Source organism: Eleginops maclovinus, chromosome 8 (genome assembly GCF_036324505.1).
Source record: "Eleginops maclovinus isolate JMC-PN-2008 ecotype Puerto Natales chromosome 8, JC_Emac_rtc_rv5, whole genome shotgun sequence".
NCBI lineage: Eukaryota > Metazoa > Chordata > Actinopteri > Perciformes > Eleginopidae > Eleginops > Eleginops maclovinus.
Genome location: NC_086356.1, coordinates 16,792,428 through 16,820,044, shown reverse-complemented (window position 1 = coordinate 16,820,044; position 27,617 = coordinate 16,792,428). Strand labels below are relative to the sequence as shown.

General features: G+C 41.8%; 1 protein-coding gene and 1 pseudogene across 3 annotated transcripts; one reads left to right on the top strand and one right to left on the bottom strand.

Moving 5' to 3' along the window:
* Positions 1-685: 685 nt before the first annotated feature.
* On the bottom strand, positions 686-9,149 carry LOC134868080 (nematocyst expressed protein 3-like). 3 transcript variants are annotated; one of them, XR_010166240.1, is made up of 4 exons: positions 8,783-9,149; positions 3,042-7,443; positions 929-2,897; positions 687-809 (listed from the first exon to the last, which is right to left on the bottom strand). XR_010166240.1 is itself a non-coding variant. In XM_063888958.1 (2 exons), the coding sequence occupies exons 1-2, from the start codon at positions 8,853-8,855 to the stop codon at positions 6,815-6,817; spliced, it is 702 nt and encodes a 233-aa protein (XP_063745028.1). In that variant the 5' UTR covers positions 8,856-9,149; the 3' UTR covers positions 686-6,814. The 3 variants fall into 3 exon arrangements, 1 of the variants encoding a protein (XP_063745028.1); XR_010166239.1 differs by having other exon boundaries at positions 686-2,897; XM_063888958.1 differs by having other exon boundaries at positions 686-7,443.
* Positions 9,150-10,632: 1,483 nt separating this feature from the next.
* LOC134868756 (complement component C9-like) lies at positions 10,633-15,438 on the top strand (annotated as a pseudogene).
* The last annotated feature ends 12,179 nt before the right edge of the window (positions 15,439-27,617 follow it).

Genomic DNA, 27,617 nt, shown 5'->3' with positions numbered 1-27,617 from the left:
TTTAACACTGAGCCCTTTTTAAACACTCACAGCATGGGGATATTATCAATTTAATGTGACTCTCCTGAGGCAGAAAGTGTTTTCTTCCATAAACTGGTGACAGGAATTCTGTTGAAGTCTTGCAACTACATGTTCCTCTGGCGCCACCCTCTGGTTAAAGGTCGTCTTTGTTTTCCAGCTATAAGAATAGCGCTACACTTCCTCCATTTTTCATTGTTACAGCATCCTCGTTTTGCATTCAAACCAAAAGCACCAGATGCTTATTGAATTAATGTTATATTACATAAAACTGAACTGCTTTGTTTCTGCCTAAACAACCTTTGCTGTGATTCAGTCACTGCTTATCAGTCGGAGCTGTCGAATGTGTGAACTACATTTTTACCTGTTTGATTCTTGTATATTTAGAGTTGTGCTGGTGGAAAATGTAGTGATAATATAGTATAGTGTGTATCTGTGTTTTGACCAAATTCTCTTGTTTTACCTCTCTGATCTTTGACTGTTTCTCTTAACATTTAAAAAAAAAAAAAGCATTTGGGTTTTGAAAGACTCCGTGCTTAGCAGACTTGGCAGCATTTTAGCCACTATATATTTTATGACACCTGCAGTTAATACACTTAAAAAAAGCTTCACATTATCCAACATCACTGAAGTTAAAAACAAACATCTCACAGCAGAAAGATTGCCTTTAGACCGGTCAAGGTGCTTTATTGAATTCAACAACAAAACAGTGACAGTGCTTTTTTGTTGTCATCTTAAGATACCTCCAGACTGAAACAGACGATTATCTCTCCAGCTCTCAAACTATGTCTCTGAAATAAGAAATGAATGAGACGTGAACAATACGAGTAACATGTTTGACATATGAATCGTTAAACAAAGCTACATTAAGGCTTGCAGGAAATGTATGAGTATTGTCAATGATTGTTACCTCTGTTTGAACACCAGCTTGTCCTGCAGGTCTGATGGGAGCGTTTCCTCTGGACTTGTCATGGTAACTTTATGTCAGTTTGAAGCTCACACTCACCTTGACTGTACTGTGAACAGCAGGAGCTCAGGAAGTGGAGTTCAGAAGAGAAATATACATAATGGTTAGTAAAAATAAAATGGCTTAATATGGTTGTGTGTATGAATGAGTTCAGCTTACAAGGTGCAGATAGTTTACATAAAGCATTACATTTGCTCAGCTTTTTTAAATATTTGACTACTGTTTCTATCTAGTGAATCGCAGCAGCTCAGGTTGTGGAGGAAAGAGAAGAACAAATAAATAAAATAGTGAGTAAGACAAATAATATTGAAGTTCTGGATCAATGATATCGGTTTACAGGAGAACAGTTTTTTCTCTATGTTGACTTAGAGGCTCGTACCTACCTTGATGTCCACAGGGAGTGGCAGCAATCTCTGAACTAAAAACACGTATTACATCTATAGAGAGAAGCTTGAATTAGTGTTGATATAAAAGCAAACAATAGAAACATATGCAGTGGATTTTGTTTTTAGTGTTAGTCAGAAATGTGTACTCATGTTGGTTGTCCATGGTGAACAGCTGCGGCTCAGGCGGTGGACTTTGATACATTTAAGGTTAGTAAAACATTTATTTGGTTTATTAAAAAAGTATGGATGAGCATACTTTATGGATAAACAGAATAACAAAGCAGTAACACTTATTTCCTAGTGTGACTTTACATTGTAAACCTGATACGTGTCAGGATATCCTACCCTTTCACCCACATTGAGCAGCAGCGTTTATCTGTAAATGACTGAAAAAGTGACTTTATAAACAATTGGATTAAGCATACAGTTTGAAAGTAGGTTACATGATAATACTTTTTGTGTTTTTATATTGTAGGACCCTTTCTCTACAGGACAGAAGCTCATACTTATCTTCTTTGTCCTCGGTGAACAACAGCATCTCAGTCAGTGGATTTAGAAAAGATCGAGGCAGGGACAAAGATGGTTAGTAACACCAATTATCTCTGAATTGTTGAACATTAACATTTTATTTTTGATTATTTTTTTTGAACAGAACCCGGGGGCGCACATCCCATTTTAAAGAGAAAAAGGAAAAAATAAAAACCATGAGGTTAGGTTCATACAAAGCACAAGTATAGTCAAATACAATCAGATCTGATTGGTTTTACGTACTCAGTCCATTTGGACCAGGTCTTGTAAAACTTTACTTTCTCAACTTTTAGGGAAAAAGAGATCTTCTCCATAACATAAATGTCATACACAATGTCATTCATCAATGGTGGGAGGTTCCACTTTTAACCATTTCCTCGTGACACATTTCTTACTAGCTGCCAACAGTATAGCAAGCAATGTTTTGTCTTTTATGTTCCATGTTTCAAACAATATATTACCCAAAAACAAAGTTTCACATTGTAATGGAATGGTCACACTAAATACATTATTGATATGTTTGTGGATCTCTTCCCAGTAAGACCTTATTGCTTGGCAGTCCCAAAAAATATGAAAGCGGTTGGCTCCATTAGATCCACAGAGCCTCCAGCAAGCGTCCCCACTGCCCTGGTGTCGTTTTTGTATGGGTGTGATAAGAAATCGTATTATATTCTTCCAACAAAACTCCCGCCATGTATTTGACCTGGTTGAGAACCATTGCAGTTGCACCTTTAAAAACACAGAAGTGCTTCACAAAACAATAAACCAGTCACAAATGTCATAAAACCACAAGTAGTAAGCAAGAACTCAACAACAAATTGAGACCAGGAGAACTCAAATGAAGTGCAGGATGCAGTTAACATAAAACAAAGGGGGTAGACATGACAACAAATAATAAAATGAGATACAATGAACAAGATAAGAAAAAGATGCAGGTTTTAAAAATGTCATCATAGTCCTTGTTTCCATCCGTGTTTCCATCCGTGCCATCCGCCCACCTACACACACACACACACACGCACACAATAATCCACAATGAGAGAGGAAGAGAGAGAGAGGTCGACGTGCGCGCAGAGTGCAGGCACGCTCTCACACTTACACAAACAAGCCGCAATTGAGAGAGAGGAGGGGTTTTGACTCACCATCAGTGGGAGATGTGAGCCTGGTGCGACGCACACAACCGCCCTATCCAGGGATGGATGAGAGGCAGACACGGAGCTCCTGGTCCACAGTCCTCAGGCGCTCCCTGTACTTGTTCTTGATGTATGTCAGGCTTGAAAAGCTCAGTTCGCACAGATAAGTTGTGGAGAAGGGTAGCAAAATAGCAACAGCGCTACTTGAGGCCACTGCTCTTTTTCCACTGATATCCAAAACCTGTCCAATTCCATGTCACCAAATCTCATTTTCAATGTGCGGTCTTCCCTGATCTCCATCAGTTGCTCCTGCGTTGGCAGTGACAGGTCTTTTGCGCTCTCCAGTGCACTTGAACTCCAAGGATCACGGACCCAGTCAAACTGAGCGTAAGATTCCGATGGAAAATAACTAAAACGCTCCTCGAGAGATTTCAAATGCTGGGCTATGAGGGCAGAAAGTGTGCTGCTGTTTACATGCGCGTTGCACAGGGGAAACATATCCAGCCTGCCCTGTCCCACAAAGGAACGCCAGAGCGTGAACTTAGATCTGAAGCCACGCAGTTTGTCAGATGAGGAGAGGAGGTTTTCTTCTTTGCCTTGCATTTTAATGTTCAGCTCATTGAGGTGCTTAAAGATGTCAGCCAAATACGCAAGTTTTACGCACCATTGTTCACCTGCGAGCAGCTCTGCATATGCATTTTTCTCTTCTGTCAAGAAAACTGAGTTCTTCTCTTAACTCGTACAATCAGCCCAAAACCTTCCCTCGCGACAACCAGCGGACGGCTGTGTGTAGCAACAAGCTCTGATGCTCTGCGCCAATTTCCTCGCACAGAATGGAAAACAGGTGGCTCTTTAACGGGCGCGCCTTTATGAAATTAACAATATCCACTGCTCTGTCCAGTACGTCGGAAAGTTCTTTTGGGAGCGTCTTTGCGGCAGTGCCTCTCTGTGAAGGAAGCAGTGGGTTGTTCGGATGTCTGGGTTTTGCGCTTTGGCCCTGCTAATGAAACCTCTGGCACAGCCAGTCATTGCAGCCGCACCATCAGTACAGAATGCAGTTTTTCCAACTCAATCCTCCATTTTCAAGATACTCAGTTGTCACACGATAAATTTCTTCTCCTGTCGTTTTGTTTGATAGGGGTTTGCAAAATAAAAAATTCTCTCTAACACGGTCCCCAGCCACAAACCGAACATTTGCCAAGAGCTGCGCGTGCCCACTCACGTCTGTTGACTCGTCAAGTTGTAAAGAGAAATGTCCACTTGTCTTGATTTTCCCAAAAAACCACATCTTCAATATCCACTGACATGTCGTTGATTCGCCTCCCTATTGTAGAATTCGACAGTGGGACCTTTGCTATTTCTTTTGCAGCTTGAGGCCCTAGCATTTTGTTCACGATTGCTGTACATGCTGGCATAATTACAGTCTCTGCAATAGTGTGGGGCGTCTTTGTTTTAGCCACTATTTCAGCTACGAGGTAGCTAGCTTCCAGTGCTTTCTCTGAGACTTTTGCAGATTTAATCATCATTTGTTTTTGACGGCTATGCTGACTTTTCATTCGAACAACATATTCAGCATCCTTGTCAGCAAGTGATGGATGATTAGTGGTCATGTGTCTTTTAAGTTTGCTCGGAACCATCCCTTTGTTTGACAGTTTCATGCCACATATTAAGCACAAAGGGAGAGGACATGCTGGATCCCCAGTACTGACGAAGCCAAATTTGAGGTAACTGTCATTGTATGTCCTCTTTTTAGCCTTACTGTTAGCGTCTACCTTTGTGACATTTGATGCAGACTCAGGGCTGGTGGACGAAGGCTCGCATGCAGGCTGAGGCTCCATGTTACAGTCAATCATGTCCGGTTCTTGTGGGGCTTTTCTTTTTAAAAAAGGATCCATGCTGTTGTTGCTTGTTCCTTACTCTTTTTGAAATGGGCGGGTCCGCGAGTCAGATTTTTAAATTTAAATTTAAATTATTATTAAATAAAAATGATCAACATTAATTTACAATGTTAGTAATCCATTAGTAGGTAAAATAATGTATTTAAGTATTCAAATTTAAAATATTTTTTTGGGGGGGGATTTTTTTTTATTTTTATGTCAGAAACGTAATTTTTTTGGCGGCACCCCTGACACAGTCGGGGGGCACCCCAGTGTGCCGCGGCACCCACTTTTAATTGTTTTGACCTATGGAGAAAAAATATTCAGGAGGCATCCTTATGAGATGCCCATTTTTAGAAGGCTTAAATCAAATCTAATTTTTGGGAGTTTTTTTGGTTCAATAAAGTTTCTTCATGTTGGATGTTATGTATTTGAAGGTGTCCAGTGCATTGCCCAACAATTGGCGAGTAAAGGTGCTACGAGATTAAAGTGCCATGTGTTCTCTTTGATTTTGTTGCTTATTTCCTGCTTCTTCTTATGTCAGTGCAGTGGTTTGCAGTGATGTCTTTTCATGTTGACCTTGAGAGCAAAAGACAGCAGAGTCTCCCAGGGCACACAGTACTGTCAGCTTTACTGTGAGGGCATGACAAGAGGGTGAGTCAAGCAAACCCAGCATCAAGGTGAAGGCTCCAAGGTCCAACGTTGATCCACCGTGCAAAAAAATGAGATGGTACACCAAACATCCCCTGTGCAAGAACCTTCCTGGGGTGTTGGCAGCCCGCAAGACGCAAAGGCCAGTCCCGCCATGTAGAAAGTGTCAATCAAATCAGTGCAAGATGTTACCTGGACCCGCCCCGGCGGAGAAAAAAATTCAGGATACATCGAAATGAGATGCTGTTTTTCAGCAGGCATAGATGAAATCAGATTTTTTGCGAGGTTTAAAAGGTGTCCAGTGCATTGCCCAACAATTGGCGAGTAAAGGTGCTAAGAGATTGAAGTCCCATGTGTTCTCTTTGATTTTGCTGCTTTTTTCCTGCTTCTTCTTATGTCAGTGCAGTGGTTTGCAGTGATGTCTTTTCATGTTGACCTTGAGAGCAAAAGACAGCAGGCTGCAGAGTCTCCCAGGACACACAGTGCTGTCAGCTTCCCTGTGAGGGCATGACAAGAGGGTGAGTCAAGCAAACCCAGCATCAAGGTGAAGGCTCCAAGGTTCAACGTCGATCCACAATGGTAAACCAAACATCCCCAGTACAGGACACTTCCTGGGGTGTTGGCAGCCTTGCAAGACGCTAAGGCTACCAGGGGCTTTGCTTGCCCAGCCAGACGCAAAGGCCAGCCCCGAAATATATAAAAAATGTCAATCAAATCCGTGCAAGACGCTTCCAGGAACACCCCGCCAGATACAAAGGCTAAGGGGCAGCGTCTGCCCACAGAATTAAAGAAAGAAAGATTGAGAGACAAATAATAAGATACTACACCAAAAAAAATGCCAAGGCAAGACGCTTCCTGGGTTACCGATAGCCCCGCAGGACGCTACGGCTACCTGGGGCTTTGCGTGCCCAGCCAGACGCAAAGGTCAGCCCCACCATGTAGAAAAATGTCAATCAAGCAGGAGCAAGATGCTACCAGGATCCGCCCCGCAAGACGCTAAGGCGACCAGGTGAATCATGTGGTCCTGCTGTGAAGAGGAAGAGATGGAGGGCACATTTTGCTCTGATGTTTCAAGGAGGATTTTCAGCCCAACCATCTCAGACTCAGTCCTCGTCGCTGTCCTCGGACCACCGCGGCCTCTTTGCAGCAGACTCCTCCTCGCTGTCTTCCCTGCCTTTTCTTCTGGAGCAGCCAGAGCGAGAAGTTGAGGGAGATCCAGGAACAACAGCGTCTTCGGGCTCCTCGAAAAAATCTTCAAGGTAGTGGCCCGATGTCGAGTCCGACGACATCAATCTCTTCATCCTCATCCTCAGGCGACTGCTCGCCATAGTACCTGATCTGCCTAAGATACTCATCAATACCATAGTTATCAACATCATCATCATCTAAAGGATGTGCATCATGGGGAGGTGCAGCCTGAGGGTAGGCAGGAGCAGCCTGAGGGTAGGCAGGAGCAGCCTGAGGGTAGGCAGGAGCAGCTTGAGGGTAAGTAGGAGCAGCCTGAGGGTAGGCAGGAGCCGCATAGGGGTAAGCATAAGGATCAGTGAAAGGAGGAGGGGCAGCATAGTGGTAAGCATACCGATTAGACCAAGGAGCATAGCAAGGGTAGGGAACAGAATAAGGAACGGCATAGGGAACAGAATAAGGAACGGCATAGGGAACAGTGTAATAAACAGCGTAATAAACAGGAGAAGGAGCAGCAGGAGGGGGCTGCTCACTGTCTCCATTACCTCTACTAGGCTCAGCCTGAGCCTCCTGAAGCCCATCCACAGCGTCCACCCCAACAGCGTTGGCCTCTTCCTCATCGACCTCAGGGAGAACAGGGTCATCGGGAGGAGTCGCAGCATCGGGGCAAGCGTTGGTCACAGGCCACAGGGAGCCACCTGAGGAACCAGACATTTATTTGAAAAAAAAGTCACATTCTGCACTTCTATGAAACTGATTTAATCAGTTGGTCTAAAGGCGTCATACTGACCTCTCTAAAAGTATTATCATTAGTGTGCAATTCAGCCACTGTTATTGTTATTACACATTGTGACAGTATAATAGAGTGGTGTTATAAGGCATGATGAAACACAGGTAAGGGGCTGTTGTGTAATCATGTTATTTATACATTTGTTATTATGCAGGTTGGTGTTGCATATTTGGCTGCCAAAAACTGTGATGAGGGACATGTTACTGCATAAAGTCTCTGCCACCGCCTTGAGTGGCCGCCTGTTTTAGCAGCTCTCTATCCCTGAACTTCCCCACAGGGATAACTAAAGTCCATCTTAATTTGCACTTTCAAAATAAGGGCAAATCAGGACAATGCTATGTAGCTTTAGCCAAATGATATATTTTCCCTATAATAAGCACAGCTGTAACAGGGACTCAGTGAGGCAATAATAAGTCGATTTAATAACACAATAATCCTACTCTACTACTGAAGACATCTTGTTTGGAAAACACGGGAGATGTGGCCAAAAAGTTTGATGGGCATTGGGCACGGACCTACATGCGAAGATACGCTTCAACGCTTCATGAATTACATCACAATTAAAAACAGGGATTCTCCAAAAGAACCACATCCGAATTTGTGCGTTTTGGGACAGCAAATAAATTGCCTATAGTTGGTGAATCTCTTTTTTTACGAGATACAAATAATGATGTGCGGGGACAGCATATTGGATACGCAATCAGAGACAAACCACTGATCTCTTCAGAAAATACAAACGATATATGAATTTAAGAATATTTAAACTATTTGGAAATAAAGTTAACACATTTGTTATTGTTAAACTTAAAAGGACCCCACAACATATCCAGATACATTCAAAGCAGCAAACAGAGAAACTACCCTGGACATGTAGCTACATTCTATTATCCCATGGTGCTGGTCGCCATTTTGTTTTGTCAATTTTCGACACTTTAATTCAGAAATGTGAGACCTTTAAACTAAATAACATTTTTTTTCAAATCTCTACACCTTTGTATACACATCCTACACCTGTCCCGACTAAGTTTTCCAAGTTCTATCATATTTTTTTCATTTAACACCGAAAAAAACGTTGAGCGACCCCAAATCTTGTTTTTACCGACTTTCAAGCCAACATTCCATGGTTTCTCAATCTTAATATTCAACAATTTCACGTAACTGAATGCACATTTTTTAATGCAAATAACTTAAAATGACTAAAGAAACATAATAAATATATTTGGACTTAGAAATAAATTATTTCTTACCGGCAAAGCCAGTGAACCACCGTGTGACACGGGTCAGCAGGTGCTCCTCCGCAGGGGGTCCAGACGAAGCCATGTTTTCAGCTGGTAGATTACTTGAGGTGTTTCTGAAGCTCAGTTATCAAACAGGTTGTTGTCTAGAAGTTTTTGGGATCAGGAATCCAAGATTTAAAATCTCCAGTTTTCGCAAGCGAACTGGGGTCAAGTCTGAGTGCAAATGACTGATTAGAAGCTCTGCAGCGTTTTATAACCTCGGTAGAACGTGAGTGACGCTCGTCCATACCTGTGCATGAGCTAGAGCGCGCGACAGTACATTTGTTTGTTTAAAGTAGCTGTTTCCGTACAAAAAGTGATGCTAGGCTTCATGATGATGAACACACACACGTCTCTACATTTGACCCAGAGTAGAATAATAAAAGTTAAAGCAAGAATAAACCCTGAAAAGATGTTCAGTTTTCTCTTGATTTTTTAAAATAAAGATAGCATACAAAATAAAGAATCCAAATGTAGGCAAACAGTTTACACTTACTAGAGCATGCGCGTGCAGACTCAGCAGAAGCCAGCAGATCACATGACAGATCATTACGTGCAATGGTTTAAAACTTCCTGTGCATTGTGCATCAGTTATAACTATATTTATTTAAGAAAACAGTGTTGACTTGCCATTGAAAGACTTTGTTTATGTAAATTATGTAAAGTCCTTATATTAGTGTGTTCCATAGCCCTGTACATAAACAGTGTGTGGACCGAAGACACGAACACACAGTACTATAAACGGTTGTTCTCTGTTCAATGTTTCCCCCTTGTGGATGAAGAGCTGCACTTCAGAAGCGAAACCCTGTCAAAGTTCATAACAGCTTGGATCCCTGCAGTTCCAGCGAGTATTTACGCTGTTGATTTTGATAGTTTCCCAATATCACATGTTGACCTAAATGTGCACTGAAAGTTCAGCCAAAGCTGCCCCTTTAAATGTTTGCTCTGCTTTGCTGCGAGTCTGCCTGAATGATTGCATAATCCTGGAAAAAAACTGAAACTAGGAAACTGTCTCCAATGAATTCTTAAAATTAAATGACCTTTGGCCTTTGGTATAAACCATGTGCCTGCACAAAAAGGGGACATAATTATATTTATATACATTCTACAGTATAAACACATCTTTACAGTCGTTTGTATTAGGTATTGCAATGACTATGCTTCACTATGTGCAGTGTACATTTAAGACTAAGGAAGGAAATATGTAGCATAATGCTTTGTCACTGAATCCCTCATTAAAAAAGTTAAAGCATTTGAGATCATTTTCTTTTCATTTATACTTTCTGAATATTTCAATAACTGTCTCAAAATAGATGTAATGCTATGTAATAAAACCTACGATTTTCAGTCATATTTCTTTGCAGTTATTTGGGGAATGGTATTTTGAAATCACAGTAAACTAGAAACATAAACATGAACATATATTTTTCTTTAGTACATTCTTATGTTTTGTTCGTAAATTAGGCTGTGGTTCAATTGATCAGCACATAACTAAAGGAACAGACAACAGTTATATAAACAGTTTTGCAGAAATTATGAGAAGAAATTAATCATTTTTACTAATAATCATGTTTTTTAGGGCTTTGCATACAGTGTGAACAACAATACATACAGACACCCATAACTAAAACAAACATTTAAACTCTGCTTTTTGGAGTTTCCGACCAATGAGTCAATATGCTGCACCTGAAATCCAAACCATTGACTCCGATGACATCAACTTGGCCCTTTTGCGGTTAAATAATCATTGACAGAGATGTAGCTTTAAAGGCTTAACAGGGACAGTCTCAAAACACCAATTGTCTCTTCAGAGGTTCATCATGAGGATCGCTCTACAGCTGGGCCTCTCTAGCCTGTGTCTGACTCTGACGCTTCTTGGAGAAGGAATGTATGTATATTCTTATTTCATTATTTTCATTTGAAGCATCTCGTTTTTATGAACTAAAGATTTGGTACAGGATCACCAGCAGTGAATTGTACTTGCAGCCGCTGGTCAGAGTGGAGTCCTTGTGATAATTGCACGAAAACCAGAGTGAGTCAAAAGTTAAAACTGTCAGTGAAAACTCAATTTTCAAATGAGTTTGATGACAATATTGTGCTAGCTGGCATGTACTGCATCAAATCCAAATCACAGTAACTTCATGGTGAAAGTTGAGTTAGAATCAGTATTTCAGTATTCATTTTAATTCATTATAGTTTTGTTGTTCATTACTCTTTTTTGGTCTAATCTCTCTCTCTCTCACACACACACACAGGTTTTGTTTTTGTTTGTATTTCATTTCCTGACAGTTTTACCAAAGGGTTAGGGTTAAAAATGCTGTAAAATTAATGCAGAAAGCCTTAACTATAAAATAATTAATTAATTTACTGACTTTTCCCTGATAAATATGTAATTGGTAAAAAAAAATCCTGAATTATGTGTGTATTCTGTGAAAGAGCCTGAAATACTAAATTGTTATCTTCAGGAAGCCTCACTCAGTCCAAGTGTAAGAATATCCCATAATGTAAAACTATTCTGTTTATTACAAGTTATAGAACATGTCTCCTAGTTTACTCAACTGTACAGCTCAAACTTTTGTAAGTATAATACTTTTCATAGTGTCCATGCTCCACAATCAACATCCTGGGTGCAGATCCTCGCATGAACCCGTTCAACAATGATTACTTCAACGGGAAGTGTGATCGAGTGTGGAATCCCGAGCCTGGGATAATTGAAAGACTTCCCTGGATTGTCAGTGTGTTCAACTATCAGGTTAGCCAAAACCGTTTCACCTGTTTTACCCCTATCTGTCAAACATGAATGAGACTATTCTGTAAGATCTGCCATCACAAAATGTTGTCTCGCTGTTTTCCAGACGATAGTGGAAGAGACATCTTCTAGAGATATTTACGAAAACAAACACGATCCTCCTGAGGGAAATGCTAAAAGAGATGAGTTCTAAAGTTTATGCCGGGCTTTCCTTCAAATTCCGCCCATCTGAGGGATCCATGTCAAATAAAACATCATCAAAAGTGGGTTTAGATTATGAATATGACAAGAAAAAAATGATAAAGAATGTCTCACAGATCTCCGCCATCAAGGTAAAAGACACTACTGTGTATATACTCTCAAATAGATGCCATCTGTGTATTACTGATGCCTCTCCCCTGCACACACAGAACTGGAGCTTCATGCGGTTGAAGGGCTCCGTGCAGCTAAGCACCTACAGGATGCGTTCCCGCGATCTGAAAATGGCAGATGAATTCTTGGAGCATATCAAATCTTTGCCTCAAGTATGAGAAGGGTATTTATTTAGTCTTCCTAGAGGACTACGGAACTCACTACACCAAAAACGGGAAGACGGGCGGCGAATAGGCTACGAGTTGATTTATGTTCTCAACCAGGACACCATACAGGCCAAAAGTACGTCTCTATTCAAACCAAACGTTTTTTGCACAATGTAATAATAACTCACTCATATGCTTTCTCATTCTAGCAGATCTGACAGAGAAAGATTCAAGGATGTTTCAAATTGAAATTGGGCATAATCGCAGACATTTCAGGAAAAGTTGATGGACATGTGAAAGGCAGCGACTGTAACGATGTAACAAACAAAGACAAAGGTCAGCTTTCCCTGTGTTACCTGATCATACTGATAGGAAATCTAATATTTAAAGAATTTGTGAAATATATCTTATACTAGACCGTACTCACACGTATGCTGAGATGTGTAGCTTCAATCCTTCCTGCTGCCAATACTGGCCATTTGTATCAGAATCAGAATACCTTTATTCGTACCACAGAGAGGAAATTTACATTTGCTACTGCAACAACAGAGCCAAAGACAACAAAAAGCATGCATTAAAAAAAATATTAAAGATAAAAAATAGAAAATAAATATGAATTTAAAAAAGGGGGAAAAAAGGACAGAATTACTCTCAAGTTCCGAGGAAGGCTTACATGCGGCTTCAACAGTGAAACTTAGGCAAATTGAGTGGGTATATTTGCTTTATTAGCGGCATTAAGAACAATTCCTCTGACGAATCTAAGAAAGCAAAAACTGGGAGAATGTTGTGTATTCAAACAAACCAGCAAGAATCTGAACGTAACCTCAGAAACCAAGCCTTATGAGTAGATCGAGCACAGCTATTGTAATGTGTATGATTAAAGTTTACGGTAATGTATGAATGTGGAAAGTCACTAAAAGTCTTCCCTTGTTGCCACACAATTGAAACTCACGGAGAAGCAGTGGTGGACAAAGAGATGACATCGGTCAAAGGTGGCACTCTACAAAATGCTATGGAAATGAGCGCTGAATTGAAGGATGAAGCGATGGATGTCGTTACTTATGTGGAGTGGGCCCGGACCATCTCTGATGCCCCTGCGCTGCTGACCATTAAGGTAAGCTGGATGGGCTTTCTTGCACTTCTTCTGGTTGTGTGAACGTGGTTGAAATGCAATCATTAAAAGAGGCTTGGGAGAAAAAGTATCAGCGGAAATAATGGTATGTTACATAAAACGCTAAGAAAGATTGATCGGCATAGTGAAGCTATAACAATATCATTAAAGATGACATGCTGTGACAACAATCTTTTTAGCAAGGCCATCACTCTGATACAGAATACACTATTGCAACTATTAGATTACTTTTTAAACAAACTTCTTGGTGTCCGGAGGATGAATCATAAAGACTTTACCTTTCCCCTGAATTTGAATTCTGCACCATTAATGTGACGTCTAAGGTATCACTTATCCTATGAAATATCTACTCGATAAATTGGGAAACATCTGATGCTTTTAGTAAAAATTCTCATAAGTCACTGGATGGATTTCTGTGAAATTTTGAACAAACATGCATGTCCTCCTTCTGTTTTCATATCACAGCAAGTGCAATGATGCTCATTGTGTGTTGATTCTGACAGTCTGAAGCCATTTATATGTTAATTCCATTGGACATGCCAGGTGCTAACTCCAGGATATCCAACCTGAAGCGGGCCACCACAGAATATGTGGCAGAGTATAACGTGTGCAAGTGTAAGCCCTGTCATAACGGAGGCACCCTTGCACTGCTGGATGGGAAGTGTATCTGTATCCTAACCTGTTTGAAGGCATGGCTTCACAGAATGTCAAGGGGGAAAATGCTAAAACTCCAGGTAAGAGTAAACAGAAATAGTATCTCACTTACCAACAAGGCCTATGCTGCCCTCGCAGTGCGTTCCAGTCTTGCAAAACTAGACAGCTAGCTAACAGCTTTATCTTGTATGAAGAAGTGGAATTCAATTCACAAGGCTTTCTTTTCTTGTTTCTTTACTGAAGTTGCAGCAAACATACAGAGTTATTTCGTTTTGTAAAACTGTAATAAATAAAACGCACATGAGTTTACACTTCTTGAAGTACAAATCAAGCTGTTCATTGCTAACACACGAGAGCTAGCATTGCTAATCAGATTACATTTTAGACGTATATAAGTGAGAATCCTACACATTTGACGTAATTCTTGTTAATCTAAACAGAGTCTAGCATGAAATCATATAACGTCTACTTACAGACAAATAATGTCCGAAGCTCAAACGTTTTAGATTTCCAGGAGCGGTGTTACAGCGTGGTCTTTCTTCGTCGAGTGGTTCAGGAAGAGAACGAAGCTAGGGATGCAACTACGTACACTCACTCTAGTACCACAACATGACCACAGGGTGGCGCTATCTACCAATCAAAAGGCAAGATACACAAGAACTTAAACTGAAAACAATGCATTTCCTATGGAAGGTAGAACAAGGCCTCAATGTCCCTTTAGGTCGTTTTCCCTAAACATTTGGGAAATGTTTTGCAGACCAGAAGGTAACTGGTCATGCTGGTCCAGCTGGTCCCATTTGTAGGAGCTGTAACACCAACGGGCTTCCTGTGGCCAGGTGCAGAGGAGACACCAATAGTGAAGAGCACTGCTGAGCAGACACATTTCAACAATCACACACATGGTCACAGACCCTTTATGTCTTTTTTCTTTTAACAATTTTTATTTGAATTTTCAAGTTATATTGCACTGTGTTAGCAGCACACATTGGTCAGAAATGTACACAAACATAAAATGGCTGCAATGTCCAGCTGAATTCCAATTTCCCTTGCCCATCCCTCCCAATCCCACCCAATCAACCCTCCCCAGCAATCCCAGCTGTCCCCTCGAGTTCAGATTTAATAAGAGTAATTGTTCAATATATTTGTCACACCAAGTATATAGGAAAAGTGCATATGATATAATTCAATGTACAAGGATAACAAAATATATCAGTCTATAAAGAAGTAAAGGAAATCAAATAAAATCAATGGAAAAAGAAAAAGAAAAAAGTAAATAAAGAGTAATTGAAAGAAAGAAAGGGGGGGGGGGGAGACCCTACTCGTCCTGGTTTAGTGGTACTTGAAGACTATCATAATAATCTAAGAAGGGGGTCCAAATCTGTATAAACTTCTGCAAAGAGCCTTTCAGTGTGTATCTGATTTTCTCAAGTTTATGGAAGTGCATAGTGTCTCTGATCCATCTTGTAAAGTTGGGAAGTGCTTGGTCCTTCCAGGAGAGAAGGATCAGTCGTCTAGCGATCAGGGAGGTAAAAGCTGTGACTGCCTGAGCTCTACCTTTAAGGGAGCCGGCTAGAGGAGTGAAACCAAATAAGGCACATATAGTGTTGGGAGTGATGTCCTTTTGAAACATCTTGGAGTAAGCACTGAAAATGTTGCCCCAAAATGTGCTGAGGTTGGGGCATGACCAGAACATGTGCATGTGATCTGCTGGTTGATTGCCACAGCGAGGACATGAAGGGTCTATATTAGGGAACAGTTTCGCCAGCCTTGCTTTGGTATAATGGACTCTCAGAACAATTTTAAGTTGTATTAACCTGTGCCTAGCACGCGGGGAAGAGGTATGTATTAAGTCCAGCATTTTTTGCCATTGTTCATCTGCTATTTCCTCACCTAAGTCGTTCTCCCAAAGGTTCCGGACATCCTGCAGAGATAAAGGAGTGATATTGCTTATAGTGCTATAGAGAATAGAAACTAACCCTTTGTTGCATGGGGCTAAAGAGAGAATATGATCGACGGCATTGTTCATAGGACGGTCAGGAAAAGAGGAAGTTTTTTTTTTAAAACAAAATTCCTAATCTGGAGACATCTGAAGAAGTTAGAATTTGGTAGATTAAATAATTGAGAAAGTTGTGTAAATTATCCAAATTTCCCATCAACGTACAGAGCACCAATGGATTTAATGCCCTTTGAGTCCCAGATCCTAAAAGTAGAGTCAGAGAGGGAGGGAAGTTGTAGTTATTCTTGAGGGGAGAGTGTATCGATGTTGTCTGCAAACTGAAATGCCTTTTGAACTGTGACCAAATTCTGATGGAGTCATATACCACTGGATTAGATTTGAATTGGCATAAAGGAGGAGGTGACGGAGCACATAGTACAGAACGCAGATTAAATGGAGTACAGGACTGTTCCAATTGTACCCAGGTCTCACGCCTGTCAGGTTCAGCTCCCCTCATCCATTGTAACAGTGCTTTTATGTTGCATGCCCAATAGTAGTGAATAAAATTGGGTAGGGCCAGGCCGGCAAGTTTTTAGGTCTCTGAAGTGCATTTCTCCTAATTCTTGGAGGTTTGCCATTCCAAATAAAGGATGATATGCTCCTCTCCAAGGAGTGAAAAAAAGACTTTTTTATCAAGATAGGGATGCTCTGGAAAAGGTAGAGAAATTTTGGTAACACAGACATTTTAATTAGATTAACACGGCCGATTATGGACAGTGGAAGGTTCATCCATCTAGACATGTCTTTTTTGCATTTTTCGAATAAAGTGCCAAAATTCTTGGTAAAGAGGGATGAAAAAGAAGATGTAATCTCAACTCCAAGATATTTAAAGCCCTTTTTGACAATTCTGAATGGGAAGTTTGCTGCAGGGATTAAAGAGGCAGATTGATTGAGGGGAAACATCTCGCTTTTTTCATAATTAGTTTTGTAGCCTGAGATTTTCCCAAATTGATGTAGGATATTGAGAATAGGGGGGACAGATGTGAGTGGGTCTGTAACATATAAAAGAATGTCATCGGCATATAAGGATATTTTGTGTGTAATGCCTCCGCGTGTCACACCAAGGAAGTCATCGGATTGTCTTAGCGCTATGGCTAGAGGTTCCACGGCAATGGCAAACAGAAGGGGAGATAAAGTGCAGCCTTGGCGTGTGCCTCTGCCAAGAGGGAAGTTTCCAGAATGTTGTCCGTTAGTAATTACAGTGGCTAGCGGTTGAGAGTAGAGGAGTTTAATCCATGAGATAAAAGAGTCTTCGAATCCGAATTTTTTAAGTGTAAAAAAAAGATATTGCCATTCAACTCGATCGAATGCTTTTTCAGCGTCAAGAGATATCACCATTTCGGGAGAGCAGGATGAAGTTGAGTAAACAATATTAAAAAGCCTGCGGAGATTGGAGCTGGAGTGTCTGTTTGAGATAAAGCCAGTTTGGTCTGAAGAGATTAACTGCGGAGTGATCTTCTCCAGCCGTGATGCTAGGACCTTAGATAGAATTTTGTAATCTACATGAAGTAGGGAGATTGGACGATATGAGGCGCATTGAAGTGGGTCTTTGCCCCCTTTTGGTATGAGTTATTGCAGTTTGTCGTAAAGTAGGTGGAAGAAGGCCAGATGAGAGGGATTCATTAAACATGTCTTTAAGCAAGGGGCATAGTTGATGCGCACATTTTTATAGAATTCTGAAATATCACCGTCCGGTCCAGTTGTTTTATTACATTTTAAAGATTTGATCGCTTCCAGAATTTCTTCTTTGAGATCTGACCTCCCAATAAAGAGTTTTGTTCGGCTGGAACAGAAGGGAAAGGAAGTTTGTCAAAGAAATGGTTGAGTTGTGAAGAATTATCCCACTCCGAGCTGTATAAGCCGCTATAATACTCTTTGAAAGTGTTGTTGATTTCCTTTTGGTCTGTGACTATTTCTCCTGTTTTATTATGAATCTTAGGAATAAGACGAGAGGACTGGGCTTGACGAGCCTGCCGGGCCAGTAGCCTGCCAGCCTTATCACCCGAGTCATAAACAGCGAATTGAGATTTTGTAAGTAGATGTGTGGCTCTGTCTGTGGAAAGTAAGTTGTATTCTGTCTGTAGGCGTAGCCGTTCTTTAAAAAGTTCAGGACAAGGCGATAATGAGTAGCGATTATCAATCTTCGAAATAGAACGTGAGATCTCACTGATTTTGGACTCTCTTGCTTTTTTTGCCCTGGAGGAAAATTCTATTATTTGCCCACAAAGGTAGGCCTTAAGGGTCTCCCATAAGGTTGAGTGAGAGATATTTGGGGAGGCATTAGTTTCAAGAAAACATACAATCTGAGAAATAATATGAGTTACGAATTGTTTGTCAGCTAGGAGGAGGGAGTTAAGTCTCCAGTTGCGAGAGGGTCTAAAGGAGTTTGTTAATGATATTTGAAATGAAACTGCTCCGTGGTCTGATATTGTAATACTGTGATATGAGCAGGAGCTAACATTTCCCAGTAATCTCTTATCTAAAATAAAGTAGTCGATACGGGTGTATGTGTGATGAACATTGGAGAAAAAGGAAAAAACTTTCTTGTTGTTGAATTTAAATCTCCAGATATCAGAAACACCATTTTCAACAATAAAATTGTTGATAACTTTGGCAGATTTGGTGAGAGGTTGAACCCTGCTGGATGATCTATCCAATGCAGTGTTAAGCACACAGTTAAAGTCTCCCCCTATTATCAAATTGTAGTTGTTGTCATCGGGTATGATTGAGAATAGCTTGTTAAAGAAATTATAATCATCACAGTTTGGAGCATAAACATTCACCATAATGACAAGGCTGGCAAATAACCGACCCGAGACAATGACAAATCTCCCATTTGTGTCAGCGATCACCTCCTTAGCTTGAAATGGAATGTCCTTATGTATGAGGATAGCTGTCCCTCTTGCTTTGGCATTAAACCGCGAATGATAAACCTGGCCAACCCATCCCCTCTTGAGATACTTAGCGTGATCGTTTTTGAGATGCGTTTCCTGTAGAAAGACTATGTGTGAATGTAGCTTTCGGAGATAGGAGTCTATTTTCTGTCTTTTCACCCAATTATTCATACCTTTAGTATTTAAAGATATAAAGTGGATGGGCTGAGTTTGATTGCAGTTAGATGCAGTTGTCATGTTCTAAGAGATTAGAGAGGCAAATACCAGCAGTAGGGGTGAAGGGGGGAGTGGAGTAGGGCAAAGAAAAAAAAAGAGAAGAAAAAGGAAACTGAACAGATGGCATAAAACACACAAAAAAACAAAACAAAAAAAAAACTTGGTGAAGGACAGCATCCCAGAGGGGACGTGGAACTCGAACTGTGCTCTTAACTGCCAGTTCTCAACACTCAACTTACACAAAACTCTGTTATCAGCAGTAACATTTGCAAAAACAGTATACAGGTTCACATGAACTTGTGCAAAAAAACCCTGAGAGACTGGTTATAATGAATGGTAGAACTTTACGTAACGTAAGTAGGTAACATGGAGAAAAACTATTTTGTGTGTGGAGTGTGGTGTGTGTATGCGTGCGTGCGTGCGTGCAGGTACGCGTGTGTGTGTGTGAATGAGCGCATCTATCTGACCGGGCATCTTTGTGCATCTTAATTGCCATTAAAGAGGAGCAGCGTTGTGTGGACCAACTATAAAAGTTCAACAAAAGTCTGTCTGTCCCGGGTTTAGCTCCACACAAAATCCATGCACATAAGTAAGAAAGACGGAGCCTGGTGAATTTAAATACCTTTCAACGCATCCACAACTCCATCTCTGTGATTTTCACGGTCATTGTACACGTTTATGAAATAGATGGAGAGGAAGATGTACCTGGGAGGCTGCCGCGAATGACCTGGAGCTTTGCAGGAAAAAACATCCTGTATGCGAACCCGGCGTTTCTCAGCTGCTGTTTGACCGCGGAGTATGTGGCTCTTTTCTTGGAGACCTCCACGCTGTAGTCCGGGAAAATGTGTATCTGGGCTCCGCGAAAAGAGAGAGGTCCGGTCTCCCTCGCTAGCTTCAGGATGCGCTCCTTGGTCTGGAAGTGGTGGATCAGTGCCGACGCTAAGGGGGGGCATTCGAGGGCCGTGCCCCCCCTAGCGGTCATTGATGCCCCTCCTACCAGCTGTGAGGCATATTCTCGATCTGTCAATCGACTATAATTGACGCTGAGTTCGAAGTTGCTAAAGAGTTTTTAATGTCACAAAAGCAAGCAAGCCAGTCTCTCATAGTCAGGACAGTAGGAGCTGAGTGTCAGCCGTAAGCAGGCCGCAAGGTGGTCATCAGTCATGGTGGATCTGTATTTTGACTTAATGATTTTCATATGTGAAAAGGCAGACTCACACAAATATGTTGATCGAAAAAGTGCAGTCAAATTCTTTGCAGTTTGTCTGAGGTTGGGGTACTTCTCTTTCTGCATTCCAGATTCCAGAATTGGACATTTGTGTCCGGTGTAGCTCTTGATTTGAGCTCAATGTCATTATTTGGTGTGAGGATCTCATTCTCAATAGCACCGCTCTCCAGGTTGAAGAGTGATGCCACTTTGGACGTTATACAATCCACATCTATATTTTCCCCAAATGGAAAACTGAGAAAACTGACAGGCTCAATGGATGCAAAGTCAGTAAAGCGCCTGTCAAATTCTGACAAGATGCTTTGCACTTGATCATTATAACGTGCACTCTCAAGCTCCGCACAGTCTTTGCCCTGACGCTTAAGTTCTGTGTCCATGTGTGGAAAGTTCCGCAGATCACACTGTTGCAACCTGCTTGATAGCAGCTGTAACTTGCTTTTAAAGGTGTTCTCGGAGCTGATCATGGTGATGATGTGTTTGTTCTTACCCTGCAGCTCTAGATTCAAGTGATTGAGCTTGTCAGTCAGATCAGTAAGTAAGGCCAAATCCAAGAGCCACTGACTGTCTTCTAGCTGTGCATATTCAGTATGGTTTGAAGGTTTCAGAAATTCTTTAATTTTCGGGCAACAATTCAAAAAACCGTTCCAGAAATGTACCTCTGCTGAGCCACCTTACGTCTGTGTGCAGCAGCAGATCTGTGTGTTCTGCACGGGTCTCCTCCAGTTGCGCACGGAATAATCGCCTCTGCAGACTCCTGGCCCGAACAGAACAGGCAATCTTGTTAGCCACGTCCATCACGTCCTTCATATTTAAAATCTTCCCGCACAACCCTTGCGGGTGAATTATACAATGGTAATTCAGGAAATCCGGGAAAGATTCAGACTGTTTGCACAATCCAATGAACCCAGCAGTACGTCCAATCATTGCTGGAGCCCCATCAGTTGTAATGGAGATGAGTTTGAAGAGGGGCAACTTGCTCTTACTAACGAATTCCATACAAACCTGAATATCTATGTGTGCCTCTTGTGTGCCCTCTCAAAGGCAAAATGGTCAGCAGCTCTTCTTTTACACTCATGTTGTCGAAAACCGTTCTAATGAACACAAATAGCTGAGCCACATCCACAGCGTCAGTGGATTCATCGAATTGCAGAGAAAAACACTCACGTATGTCAACATCATTCCTCAATTGCTGTTCAACATCCTCCGCCATTCCCTCGCATCGCCGTGTAACAGAATTTCTTGATAGCTGCACATCCTGAATAGCAGACACAATCTCCTTTCGATTTTTAAAATCGGCAAAAAGAGCATCTGCGGCTTCCATGAACGCTTCTTTCACAATCTCACCATCCTTGAAAGATTTCTTTCCTTTTGCAAGAACACGACAGACATGATAAGAAGCTATGGTTGCAGCCTTACTCGTGGTATTGGGCCTGGTAAAAATGGACTGTTGTGCTGCTAGCTGACTTTTCAATTCCTTGACTTTTCGGCCGCGCAGTGGTGATTTAGCTGGGAAGTTTGTATCGTAGCTCTTGTGGACCTTCTTGAAATGCCGCTCCAAATTCCCTTTCTTTGGTAAAGCCACATTTGCATTGCAGATAAGACAGATGGACTTGGCATTCGAATACACGAAAAAATAATCCTCCTCCCACTCTGAAAATGATAAGTTTTAGATTTTTTAGCTTCTGCCTCCATGGTAGTATCCACTCGCTCTAGTCAAGCTTCTCGCACACTTCCGGGTCCTTAGTTAGAACCTAGCAACCATACCATGCGCGCGCAGATAGAAAGAAGCGCATGAGATTTCTTCTTTGATTATGCCTGATCTACCTTACTATAGCTGTACAAATCTACACACTGCTTCACGCGATCAGCAGTTCATTGTGCCTATTTAAGATGTTTTAAGTTGGAAGTTTTAATGTAGGCCTATTTTACACAACAGTAGGAGGATAGCCTACACACAACATTTTCTCGCGATCGACTGGAACTCAGCCTGCTGACTGGTAGACCGCGATCGACTAGTTGGGCACCCCTGGTCTAGGTTTTAGCTCCGGAAGAAATTAAGAGACCACTACAATTTTTTCTTAAATCTTTATCTCTACATGTATGGAAGCCATTCCAGTGTCTGTTGAATTCCAACACAGAGAAAAATTGTCAGTAGTTTATAGAATACAATAAATAAATAATAAGACATACTTATAAATAATAAACCAGAGAAACTGATATTGCTGAAGTGGTCTCTTAATTTTTTCACGGCTGTATGTTTACCAAAGAAAAAACACTTTTGAGAAGTCAGATTACAAAAAAACAGTAAATAAAGAAGTGTCTGTTGATGAAAGGGTTTGTTTAAGCTTAACAGCCTTTGATTTCCATGTTTGCGCATGGATTTAGTCATTTAGCGGCAACACTGCAGGCAACACTACAGGATGAAACCCTCTTTATTAGTCACATACAAGCACACAGCAGAGCACACAGACACACAGTGAAATTTGTCCTCTGCATTTAACCCATCCTAGTTCTAGGAGCAGTGGGCGGCTATTTTGCACTTTCCATATTTTCAAGTCTGTTCGGGGACTTGAACCGGCAACCCTACGATACCCAGTCCAAGCCCCTACTGACTGAGCCACTGCTGGACGGGATGTCAGCATAATGGAGTAAAACTTTGGGACCTTATTGAACTCTAGGGAGACCCCATTCACTCCGGACAGCACCACAGCCTCGGGCCATTATCTTAGCCTAAAATGTTTTGTTCTTTCTTCAGCCTTCAACAGAACAATTAGCACAAAATAATGAACCCCTCTTCATCGATAGACTGCCCGATTCTCTTTTTACTAATATTACCTCATACTATAAACTTAGTGTAGTGGAGAGTTAAAGGTAACTCAGTGTTGGCACTAGTTGTCTAGTGTGTCACTAGGACCACCCTGGTGTGTCGGCCAGAACACCACTTAACTTAAGGCCAAAGGTCCAGTGTCCAGAAATGAGGAGCTGAGATGATGCTTGACCTTCTTTATTATGTCTCTTAATGGTTTGGGTGTATGTATTTCCAAACAAAAGTTGTGAACTAAATTCCACTGCGTTAAACTGCACATTCAATTCAGGGCAGCTTACAGTCGCTAAGAAAGATGCCTTGTGCACAAAATTTAACCCATATGAAACTACAATGAGCTGAATTGCTCGTCTGGGGCCTGCCACCGATCTGACACTCCTTGTGCCTCAATTGTGCAGTAATGCGATAGATGAAAACATAACTATCACCACTATTAAGTACCTGATTTGTGTCAGTATACAGTAGAGAAGCACCATCGTACGGTTTCATTCTTATCGCGTCAGGGATCCAAACTAGAAGACTTCTTCTTAGTTGCTACCATGCTTGAAATTCAAGTAGGGGCTGTCTTTGACAGTTTCTCCCATGGATCAACTGACCTTAGTATTGTATCGCACGAGAGGTATCTTTAGGAATGTAATGGTGATAAAATAGGCCACAACTGAAGCAATTCAGTTTAAGTGTCAAAACAGAGAAAGCGTCGACTTTGTGACATTGGAAAAGCACAAGCAAGAATATGCATCCAAAAGACTCAAACTATTAACTATGTGGTGGAAACATAATTGCTGTTGGCTGTTTTTCTGCAATACTTGGACCGGACGACTGATCGTGTAAGGGAAGAGATATGAATGGGGCACATGTATCGTGAGATTTTGAGTGAATAACCTCCTTCCTCAGCATGGCATCTGAAGATGATGCGTGGCTGGGTCTTTCAGCATGACAATGATCCAAACACACCCCCAGGGCAACGAAGGAGTGGCTTCGTAAGAAGCATTTCAAGGTCCTGGAGTGGCCTAGCCAGTCTCCAGATCTCAACCCCATAGGAAATCTTTGGAGGGAGTTGAAAGTCCGTGTTGCCCAGCGACAGCCCAAAACATCACTGCTTTAGAGGAGATCTGCATGGAGGAATGGGCCAAAATACCAGCAACAGTGTGTGAAAACCTTGTGAAGACTTACAGAAAACATTTGGCCTCTGTCATTGCCAACAAAGGGTATATAACAAAGTATTGAGATGAACTTTTGTTATTGACCAAATACTTATTTTCCACAATCATTTGAAAATAAATTCTTTAAAAATCCTACAATGTGATTTCCTGGATTTTTTTTTCTCATATTGTCTCTCATAGTTGAGGTATACCTGTGATAAAAATTACAGGCCTCTCTCATCTTTTTAAATGGGAGAACTTGCACAATTGGTGGCTGACTAAATACTTTTTTGCCCCACTGTATGTGTGGTGTTCTTACAAGAGAAATGAACACAATACATGAATACAGGGTTCGAGTTAGGTGGGAGCCAGTGGTAGCCAGTGGGAGCTGAGCTCCCATAGAGTGAGGACTGGCTCCCATGAAAGCAGTTGACTCAAATATCTGTGGGGGTCTCTGAAAATACAACAGTATGATATTTTAATTACAAATAAAGCTATTTTCCCTTTCACATACAGAGTAACATTGCTGATAAAGATAAATAGCTCGACATGACAAGTAATAAGAGTAGCCTAAACAAACTTGTGGGCTAATAAAGCACCGTGAATGCAGCATGGCTGCACTACACCACCACACCACTATGAGTGCAAGTTGCGTAAAAAAATGTACATCCACCGTGACAGTGTTGCTCACAACCGAGCTATGGAAATAGCAGACCTTAAAAAGAAAGATATCTTTCCAACAAAAGTTGTGGAATTAAATTCCTCTGCGTTAAACGTGTCAGCCAGTTCATTCAGGGCAGCCTATACAGTCGCTAAAGAAAGATTGCCTTTCACAAAATTTAACCCCATTATGAAACTCAATGAGCTGAATGGTGCTTCAGTGGGCCCTGCTCACCGATCTGACTACTCCTTTGCCTCCATTGTGCAGTATATTGCAGATAAGATGAAAACAAAACTTATTTCCCACATTAAGTCACTTGATTCTTGTGTCAGTATAACGCTAGACGTAAGCACCATGTCGACGGTTTTCATTTTCTGTATTTCTGCGTCATGGATCCAAACTAGAATGACTTTCTTCTTAGTTTGCTATACATGCGTTTGAAATTCAAGTAGGGGGTGTGCTTTTGACCAGCTTTTCCCCATGGATCAACTTGACCCTTAATATTTATCTGCACGTAGGTTCCTTTATGAATTGTAAGTTGATAAAATAGGGCCACAACTGAAAGCAATTCAGTTTAAAGTGTCATAAACAGAGAAAAGCAGCACATTGTAACATTGGAAAAGCTACAAGCAGAGAATAAATGGCATTTTTGCTTCATGACTCAAACTATTAACCTATTGTTTAAATAATTGCAGATTGTTTTTCTGCTGAATACTTTTATCTGCTATTATAATCTTTAAAGAGTAGAGGTCCATGAAGTAGGACTTGTATCTACTTCTAAATAAACTATTTCACTTTCCTTTTGGTCGTGTGTATTTGGGTCTTGCAGAGTAATTCAGCGGTAATGTATTGTTACAGAGGAGGATCACAATGGAGGTATTCTTCAAGTGTGAAAATCCTCTTCAGATATTTAAATATCACACCCATCCATCCATTTTCAATCTCAAGAGTGACAGCAAATTCAGCCGATCACAGAAAGCGACCAAAGCTAGATTCAAGTAATCGTTATATTTTAAATTGGTGCTGAATATATATTATATTTGATATATTTAGTCAAAAAATACTGACCCGGTCATGATGGCATCCTTGGATAAGAAGAAGCAGGGGATGCACAAGTCAACAGATGCTTGTTTGTGTATTTATCTAAACCTACTAAACCGGCTATGGCTCTGGGTGTTGAGGGACTGTCATGGTTGACACGTCTCATCAACATTGCGTGGAAGTCGGAAACAGTACCGAAGGAGTGGCAGACCGGGGTGGTGGTTCCTCTTTTTAAAAAGGGGGATCAGAGGGTGTGTGCCAGTTACAGAGGCATCACATTACTCAGCCTCCCCGGGGAAGTTTACTCTAAGGTGCTGGAAAGGAGGGTCCGACCGATTGTCGAACCTCAGATTGAAGAGGAACAATGCGGTTTTCGTCCTGGTCGTGGAACGACGGACCAGCTTTTCACTCTTGCAAGGATCCTGGAGGGGGCCTGGGAGTACGCTCATCCGGTCTACATGTGCTTTGTGGATTTGGAGGAGGCGTATGACCGGGTTGCCAGGGAGATACTGTGGGAGGTGCTGAGGAGTATGGGGTGAGGGGGTCTCTACTCAGGGCTATCCAATCTCTGTACTCCCAAAGCGAGAGCTGTGTCCGGGTCCTCGGTAGCACGTCGGACCGATTTCCAGTGAGGGTTGGACACCGCCAGGGCTGCGCTTTTTCACCAATCTTGAGTCACCAAGTTTGTGATATTCATGGACAGGATTTCGAGGCGTAGTCGTGGGGGAGGGGGTCTGCAGTTCGGTGGGCTAAGGATTGCACCACTGCTCTTTGCAGATGATGTGGTCCTAATGGCTATGGCTTCATCGGTCTGTGACCTTCAGCACTCACTGGATCGTTTCGCGGTCGAGTGTGAAGCGGCTGGGATGAGGATCAGCACCTCCAAATCTGAGGCCATGGTTCTCAGCAGGAAACCGATGGACTGTCCACTCCAGGTAGAGAATGAGGCCTTACCCCAAGTGAAGGAGTCAAGTAGGGTCTTGTTATCGATTGAGGGAACAATGGAGCGTGAGATGGGCTGGAGAATCAGAGCAGCGGGAGCGGTACTGCAGTCGCACCGTTGTGACGAAAAGAGAGCTGAGCCAGAAGGCAAAGCTCTCAGTCTACCGCGCCATCTTCTTTCCTACCCTCACCTATGGTCATGAAGGATGGGTCATCATGACCGAAAGAACGAGATCTCGGATACAAGCGGCCGAAATGGGATTTCTCCGCAGGGTGGCTGGCATATCCCTTAGGGATAAGGGGAGAAGTTCAGTCATCCGGGAGGTACTCGGAGTAGAACCGCTGCTCCTTTGCGTTGAAAGGAGCCAGTTCAGGTGGTTCGGGCACCTAGAGAGGATGCCACCTGGGCGCCTCCCTGGGGAGGTGTTCCAGGCACGTCCAGCTGGGAAGAGACCGAGGGGTAGACCTAGGACCAGGTGGAGGGATTATATAGATCTCTTCGCTGGCCTGGGTGCGCCTTGGAATCCCCTAGTCAGAGCTGGTTGATGTGGCCAGGGAAAGAGAAGTTTGGGGCTCTCTGCTGGAGCTGTTACCTCCGCGACCCTGACGGAAAAGCGGGAGAAGATGGATGGATGGATGGATGGAACAACAACTTATTTTCTAAATAATGTTCAAGTAGAAACATCTTGATAGCCAGATGTGAAACTCTTGTGTGAAACATTTCTACATTCACATAAAAAACATATTCCAGATACTTTTCATAGATTTAAAAGGTCCAAGAGAAAATATAAACGCAATAGGCCTATCT